General features: G+C 32.7%; 1 protein-coding gene across 2 annotated transcripts; it reads right to left on the bottom strand.

Moving 5' to 3' along the window:
* Positions 1-530: 530 nt before the first annotated feature.
* On the bottom strand, positions 531-7,538 carry LOC115703169 (uncharacterized). Of its 2 annotated transcripts, XM_030630684.2 has the most exons (3): positions 7,231-7,538; positions 1,747-3,037; positions 531-927 (listed from the first exon to the last, which is right to left on the bottom strand). In XM_030630684.2, the coding sequence occupies exons 2-3, from the start codon at positions 2,931-2,933 to the stop codon at positions 813-815; spliced, it is 1,302 nt and encodes a 433-aa protein (XP_030486544.1). In that variant the 5' UTR covers positions 2,934-3,037; positions 7,231-7,538; the 3' UTR covers positions 531-812. The 2 variants fall into 2 exon arrangements, with proteins under 2 accessions (XP_030486544.1, XP_060962710.1); XM_061106727.1 differs by lacking the exon at positions 7,231-7,538 and having other exon boundaries at positions 1,747-3,070.
* Between the last annotated feature and the right edge of the window lie 1,093 nt (positions 7,539-8,631).

Genomic DNA, 8,631 nt, shown 5'->3' with positions numbered 1-8,631 from the left:
TGATGCAACTGTAAATCAAATTGAAAAACCATAACACTTAATTCAATTTAATATAGTTGTGGTCATTGTGCTTTTTCATCAGTTTTATTTGAATCAGATCAATTGAATTAATAGTTGTATTTTTATCGTTTTGGTTTCATTTTGGTTGTTTTGCGGTTTTGAAACGATCGCGGTATTTTCACCTTCATGGTTCGCTTTCCGTTACCAAGGCTTAGTGCATGTGGTATTTTTGTAAATATTTGTATGAGGACTGTATAAATGTTTAATGGGCCGGCCCAAAGTATTTTTGTAATTTTTTTTTCCTTTTTTGTATTTTTCTGTTTTTTCCCTTAAAAATAAGGCCATTTAGTTGCGTTTCTCTAAAATAATAGTGCACAAAACTGAAAATTTTCTTTTATAGTTGGATTATGATGTTTTTAGTACTAGTCAAATGACATAACTAAACTGGAGTACTGTTTTGTGAAAAGTTGGTAAGAAAAATCACTTTCAAAAGGTTTATTTTGGGTACCAATTTGCATTTTCCTCCCAAATGAGATTTGGTTGGGCAATTCTTTTCGACCCACACAACCATCCGATATAACATAAAGGAATTTGACACCAACTAGGACAGAATTCAAAGCCATATACATTTAGCTCTGCTTTTCAATTCAAGATATTAAAAAAAAAAAAGAACTTTAGAAGTTCGAACCCCTTCAATGAAAATTACAATAATAAACTTTGCTATATGTTACAATATGAGCTTAACTAACATAACTAAATATTAAAGGTAAAAATAAAATACAAAACTGTCTAAGGTGTCATTTGCATATATTTCAACGAGATTCCCAGTCTTTCAATTTCTTGCTTCCTTTAGGTTTAGCTATTGGTGCGTTCATTCCGGCCATTTTCGCGTTGTACTTTGCTCGAAGAGGATCGTTGTATGTCCATCTGCAGAATATTCACAAACTCAGATTAAGGGTCGATTTTGTGATCCCTAAAAGAACACTAAGCTTTCATAGATTTGAGTCAAAATGAAGAAAAAGCAAAAGATATGTCATGCAATCGACTACAACAAGATTCATTGAAGATGGAAAAAATATATACAAAACATTTAGAATGATTTTTATTTGATCACTTCTCCAACAAAACAACTTAATATCTCCTAGTTAACTGACAAGACAAATGCAATGGTTGACAGTAGTACCAATCCATATTAGTACCTAGAAAAGTGTATGTATGCAAATGACATAATCTTCAAGTGTAAATATAGTTAAGGATAAACAAGCTAAGTTACATGAGTGTGCTAACATAAAATAATTCTATAAGACATTCTATTCAATGTTGTTCAAATCATTTACTTTCATTCCTTGAGTATATAATGTAAGGATGAAGCACATTGGATTTGCTGTTGAACAGTGCATGTCTGAATTTTGTCCAGCAAAGGAAATAATAACACCACTCGCAAGTGCGAACAAGAAACAAAAGTTTTTTTTTTTTGTATAATAAGTATGCAAAAAAATCTCAAACAAAATCAAGGGAAAAACAACAAAAGAATCTAAGAGATGAAAATTAGAATGAGACTTCGGTTTGGTTTCCTCCTAGTCCTCCTTTCATCAAAGAGAAAAAGGAAGGAAAGAAAGAAAGCCAAATTCCAATGCATGTAATGACACATTCAAAGAAGAACGAGAACCTTATAACTTGTAGTTTCTAACTAATTTTAAGAAGAAAAAACAATAAGTATCAATCCTAAGAGACTCGAGAACTTACGGGTTGTTCCAGTCAGTAGTATCCTCATTGACAAGATGTGTCCATTTTGTCCTTCCACTACGACCGAAATGCTTGACCTGCATGACTTTAGGCAATATAGTCTTGTCCATCTTATCTTCTCCGGTTGGAGCAGAGTAATCACGAGTGTAGATACCATCTGGTCCAGCAGTAGCAGTATGATCATCAGACTCTGATTGAAAGAAAGCTCCCTTGTGGAAATATTTCTGCATAAATCTCCACTTTTGCTTTGACTTGGGAGGAGCTTTGGGATTCTTCCTCTCCCACTCTCTTCTTTCTTCCTCGGTCATGTTTCTCACCCTCTCAATTTCTTCCTTCTCCCTTAACATTGCTTCTCGCTCTTCCCTATCCCTCTTGATCCTGGCTATTTCCCTAACCTTCCAAGCTTCATACTCTTCCGCCTCGTTAATTTCATCATCAGTATCAATATCCGCAATGTTTGCCTCCTGTTCTAAACTCTTCTGGATTTCTTCATCCTTCCTGATTTCCTCAACCACAATCTTTTTCGTCTCTCTTTTCCTCTCCTCCAATTTCTTTTTCTTAAGCTCTTCAACAGCCAGCTCTTCAGCCTCAAGACGCTCACGCTCTGCAACAGTATCCCTCTCTGACTTGGGCACAAAGACAGGTTTAAGCATTGCTATACCAGTGGGCTCGTCATCTGAATCAGTCTCATACTCGGACTCTTCTTCCTCCTCTTCCTCTACTTCTTCCTCATCTTCTGATTGGAGAAGTGGAGCTTCTTCTTGCTCCCTTTGACGCAGTCTCTCCTTAATCCTCCGCCTTCTTTCCTCTAAAGCATCTGCATCATCTTCCTCTGCATCCAAACCTTCCTGTCTTCTGGCTTCCTCTTCAATTGTAGAAACAATCTCTGCTTGCCGAATACGCCTATGGTCAGCTCTCACTTCCTCGCGATTATCTATCCTACTTTCAGCCAAACGGCGCAGCCTGGGATCATCTTTCCTCACAGTTTCAGAATATTCTTGTGTTGGAAAAGCTTTCTCCAAGGCAGCTGCCTTGGACATTCTAATATCTCCCTCTTCTTCGGCGTCATCTGCCCACTCAGGAGCTTTACCAGGCCAATACCTCTTAACTTTAGTTTGACCAATTTTACCTCTAAGCTTATCCCTGACAGCAATCACAGTATCACTAACACCTGCTGTCACCGACATTGTGACACACTACAAATACTTATCTGCTATTTCTTCTTATGAGTACCAGCACCAAATTCTGATCAAATGCTTGTCACTTTACCACTCCAAAAACTGCTTAACCCCTGTGGAGAGAGGGTAAAAAAGTTAGCAGAAGCCTAGCACAAATTGTGTACCAAAACGATACTCATCATCTTTGTATATTTAATAAGACAAAACTTTCATCCAGACTGAATTAAAACAATAACGACTGCAGCAGATATTAAACATTTCCAAGTGGTAAATAAAATCTAAGACCAAAACCTCATCAAAAGATTAAAACCAACAACCAACACAAGTCATATAATAACTCAGAAAATGAACAGATCTAGAAAGAGAAAACAAGCAAACAAAGACATCAAAGTCCAGTTTGGATAATTTGATCTCCAACAAATAGCAGCCACTGCAAATTGTGCCTCATAAATTAAACTTCTAGTTTGAAGGAGACACAAACCAAAGCCAATTTAAATCCAATTAGGCCTTTGAAAATTCCAGCACTTTGAACACTGATTTCACACAATTACAACTAAGAACATAAAAATATAATTTCAAAAAATAGAAACAAAAGGAGTATATTGATTGACAATAACAAAATTAAAAAGAAAAAAAAGAAATAGATACAATTTTCTTTGTTCCAAATCCTACAAACTGAAAATATTTACAATTCAAATTGCCTAGAAAAACCATAAATTAGATTTTATTTGGAGAGAAGTTTCACGATGTTACCAAACACTTCACCAACACCAAGATATAGAATTATCCCAAACTTAAACACAGTACAGTACTGAAACAAAATATATGTACAAACAAATACATACAAATGGGATTCACATGAAAGAAACAGAAAAAAATTTTATTGAACCAAAATCAGAAAATTATGAAACTTTCTTTGGCCCTGGTCCTTACACCAAATCTTTCTATTCAGATTATTAGAACAAAATCTGGTATGATTCATTATTAACACATATATTCATATTGTAACGTTTCAAATGGTAATAATACACACAATTTCTAAATCTTAGAACTAAACACTATAAAACCTAGCTATTATTAAAAAGAAGGAAAAAAGAAAAGAGAATTGGATAATAGGTAAATCATACCCCTTTATACAGAAGTAAATAAATAATTGAAAAAAAAACAGAGAGAAAGAATCACTTGAGAAAACTCAAACAATCAGACAAAGTTTCAACCCTATTAGCTGTAGGGATAGCAAATGGGGTTGGTCAGCCCCACTCCGTTAGTGTTTTGACCCGTCCGACCCATCAGGGTTCTTGAACCGGCGCGAGTCAAACCAGACCGGATTTTTAAACCGTCGCAATTGTAAGAAAAAAAAGAAAGATTAATTGCTATTTCTTAAAAAAAAAAAATAATAATAATAATTCTAGCACGGTCAAAGACTAGATATCACTGTAAAACAACTACCAACATTTCACAAACTTCCAACATTAAAATAAATCTGAAATTCCCACTTTGGTAAATGAAATGCTCATAAATATATTTTACGTAAAGAAAAAAAAAGCTCATAACATCATCATACAATGAGCTGGCTACCATGTTTTGAAAAACCAGACCAATTATTGTCAAAAAAATAATGATAATGATTGCCTTTGGGCTATCTCCTCTAAACAAGAATGCCTTTGGTTAAAGTGGATCAATACCATTTACTTAAAGGGGCAGAACTTTTGGAGATTCACCGCTAAGCAGGATTATAGTTGGTATTTCAAGAAGCTTCTCAAGCTTAGAAATACTATTGATTTTCAGGATTTGGTAGCTGCTGGAAGGAAAGAAAATTTTAAGGTAAAAACTTTTTACCTTTCTCTCATTACTGCTGTTAAAGTTTGCTATACTAAGGCTGTGTGGAATAGGCTTTGTATCCCAAAGTATCGTTTCATTGCTTGGTAAGTCATTAACAATCATCTCTTAACAAGAGATCATCTCAGCAAAGTTTTAATGAGTCTGTCTCTTTGCTGCCCTGCGTGTGAGGCAGAGACTGAAACCCATCAACACCTCTTTTTTGATTGCAGTTTTAGAAGAAAGGTGATTATCAAGATTCAAAGTTGGTTTGGTCGTTTCTCTTGGCCTGCCTATTTTGAAGCTTGGATTGATTGGCGTGCCTTGCTTCGGAATTGTCTAGTTGAGCAGCTTTTTAATGCTACAATAGCTGCAACTATCTATTTTGTGTGGTGTAATCGAAATAGATGTATTTTTTATCTCACTTGTAGTGTTGTGAAGGTCATTAGTGCTAATGTTAAATTGGCTATTAAAGCTAAATTGAAAGGTGCTTTGTTTTCTAAGCTTGGAAGGCGAGAGGCTTATGTAATCACTTTAATTAACTCTTTTTTATTTTGTTTTTGCTACTTAGGCTTATGGTTTAATTGATAATGGTGACACAACCATCATACCAAAAACTGATACAAATTTACGAAAATTCATATCTGCATCAAGTTTTAAAATAGTAACTCACTTATATGCATTGCCAACTATATATGTAAAGTAAAAAGTATGTAAAAAAGAAAAAACACAAAAAATAATAATGATAAATGGTGGTTACAGCATATTAAACTCAAAAAACTAACAGAACAAACACATAAATACACATAGTTTGAGCCCAAAAAATAAGTATTCTTTCTTAATGAAATAGTGGACACCCCATTTATCAAACGGCATATTATCACCAACCATTATCAAACGGCATATTATCACCAACCACATACTTGAAACAATTATGAAAAACACTCTAAAACAGCAGCCAGCCAGTACAATATTGTGTTTCAACTTTTGGAATAACTAGATGAGCCATTTATACACTATTATATATATACACCTCTAAACCCAATACTACTCAACATCATAAACCAAAACCACTTCTCATTCTCTCAAGCTCAAGCTCGATTCCTTGCATTTAGAAAGAAAGAAAACATAATGGGCATTCCATAAAGTACCTCTTCCCTTAGTTTAGAGCTGAAAATTGTAGAAGCAAAAAGTGTAGAATCAAAACCAAGAGGTGACCTGTTTGTGAGATGTTATCTTCCAATAGGAAGCAACAAAAGAAAAGTTTGAATCGACACTAAAGAAATCCCCACCAAAAAGGACCAAGTTTGGAATGAAATTTTCTCTTTGGAGTGTTCTGGGATTGAAAGAAAAGACAGTAAAGTAAAAAAAAATAAAGATGAAGACTTTGTTTTTGAATTGGACAAATGATCTAACACAAAAAAGGCACCAACACTAACCATGCCACCTTGAGAGACCAAAGGGTACTCAGAAGCATTGAGGTTGATAAACCAATCCCACTTAGAAATCTCCAAAAGGATTGACATTGCATGAACCGTGGTGGAAAGCATAGTGGGTCCTCTGTAAGTCACCAAGTTTGAATTTTTAACAATCCAAATATTACCCACTTAGCTACACATATTATACTCTAACCCCATTTTCCCTCATAATGGTCTACACATATTATATATATACACATGTGTGAATTATTTAGAATACGCTAGTGATAGTAATTGACTGAAGTTTGGGAGGCACGCACATCTTGTTCTTATAAGGTAATTACTAATCAAAGTATTCAATTTATTTCTTGATTTGGAACAAAATAGTCAAATTTAGGCCCAGCGTAGTGGGAATATAGAAAAGAGAGAAGATAAGGAGGTTGCAACTAGAGATAACATGAACACTTTGATACTCATTTTTGCAGAAAAACAAAGATGAGTTTGACTGGGAATATACAAGTCAGTGAGTTTGAGAATAATACTACAATATTAATATATAATAATAATAATACCAAAATAATAAAACCAAATATATACAGATAGTAGAAGATAAATATATAATAACACCACAATTAATATTCACTCTAGGTACTAATGAGAATACAATCATCACACAGTGTTTTTTGGGCCATGGATCTCAACACCAAAACTACATTATTCTTTGATCTCTGTCATCACTTCCCCTGAATCCAAATACACTACTCAAGCTTTCAATAATTTTTCTAAGTCACAGTATTGAAAACCATCCAAATACAAATTCAGCCACGCATTTAATAAAATTGAAAATTAAAAACCACTTTGAATCTCTACATATATCAAATCGCATCACTGGAAAAAAAAATTGATGCAAACTATATGCATACATCAATAACAGAGTGGCAAAAAAACTTGGAAGATCAAATCAAAAAAGAGAAAAACTGTTTGAAAAAATCATACCGAAAAATTGCATAATCCCCAAATTCAAAACCGATTCTCAGTTAACTTCGTAGTAGAGAGAGAGAGAGAGATACCTGGTTCAACAGAAGAAGGATGAAGAGATAGGGACGGCTAGGGCTTCACCAAGCTAAGCTAGAAGATGTTGATTTTCCAGGCAAATAAAACACAATGTTTTGGGAGATGTTAACTTTCCCTCAGTGTAAATTCCAGTTCCAGGCAAGGCTATCTTTGCCGGTGCTCTGATGGCTACGAAGGGAACCCATACATCCCAGATGGTTGCGTAGGTATGCAATTTTCTGGACTCAAGCGATTATTAATTGTTTGGAAATTTAGGTTAGTTTAGTGCCAACTAAATAAATTTAATATGATTTACTCTATTTTAAAATTAAATATATATATATAGACTAGAAGAAAGTTACGTGCAAGGCACGTATATTTATTTTTATGTTATGTGTTCTATAATTTAATTAAGAAAGATTCAATAAATAATCATGTAATTTAAAATAATTTAAAAACTAATTTTAATTAGTGTGTGGGGTTATTTGAAAATCAATAGTGAAAAGTCAAATTTAAAATTTACAGAAAGAGAAGAGGAAAATGGAGATTAGCTTGAAATATATTTAAAAAATAATAATGCTACACACTTACTCTGGATAACTCGAGCCGGTAATAATAAAATTATAAAGAATAAGGGTAGCAGGCATATAACTGGACATATGAAAGAAAGAATATAAAAAACAAGAAATATGATAGCTTCCAAATAATATTATAACAAAGCAATGCTCTCCAAATTTATCTTAATATCATTTTTCTCTTGAAGCCTCTCATCAATCTCATAACACTCCATGATAGATTCAACAAAATATATGTGTTTATGTATATTTGGATTCAACAAAATATATGTGTTTATGTATATTTATTTTGAGCAAATCAGTAAACATATATTTTCAACAAATTAACCCGATAAAGCTCGAATCCACATATATATAGCTAAGTATTCAAATACAATTGTAAAATCTAAACTTAAAACAAAATCAAATGGACAATTCATGCTCGACTTAAAAAATATATATCTCTTGTTAGGATTAAATGAAAATATTCTTACTTGCTATAGCAAGATTATAAAAATTAAAAAGTATAATTTGAGATATATAGACTAAAATCATCCAAATAAACAAATAAATTAGTTACACATAGAATTATAAATGATACTTTTTTTAGAGTGTGTTTGAAGCTTATGTGAAATTTTTTGGATCTCTTCACTACTATTTTTTATCTCTATTTTTTTTTTGTCTAAATATATATATATGTATATAGAAAATTTATATTAAAAAATAAAAAATATACGTACATATATTTTATTGTTGTTAATTAAATTCAAAATAGTATAGTAATAGAGAAAATTAAAAAATTAGATTTTTATTATGAATTTTTATTTATTTAAAATAATTAACTTTAATAAAAAAAATTAGAAA

The sequence above is a fragment of the Cannabis sativa genome, chromosome X (assembly GCF_029168945.1).
Source record: "Cannabis sativa cultivar Pink pepper isolate KNU-18-1 chromosome X, ASM2916894v1, whole genome shotgun sequence".
NCBI lineage: Eukaryota > Viridiplantae > Streptophyta > Magnoliopsida > Rosales > Cannabaceae > Cannabis > Cannabis sativa.
This window is presented reverse-complemented; position numbering and strand designations above follow the sequence as displayed.

Bases quoted from the DNA above. Each gene is read 5' to 3' on its own strand.
- LOC115703169 (XM_030630684.2), bottom strand. From the start codon at position 2,933: ATGTCGGTGACAGCAGGTGTTAGTGATACTGTGATTGCTGTCAGGGAT. The intron at 928-1,746 runs GTAAGTTCTCGA...AATATTCTGCAG, and splicing joins ACTACTGACTGGAACAACCC to ATGGACATACAACGATCCTC.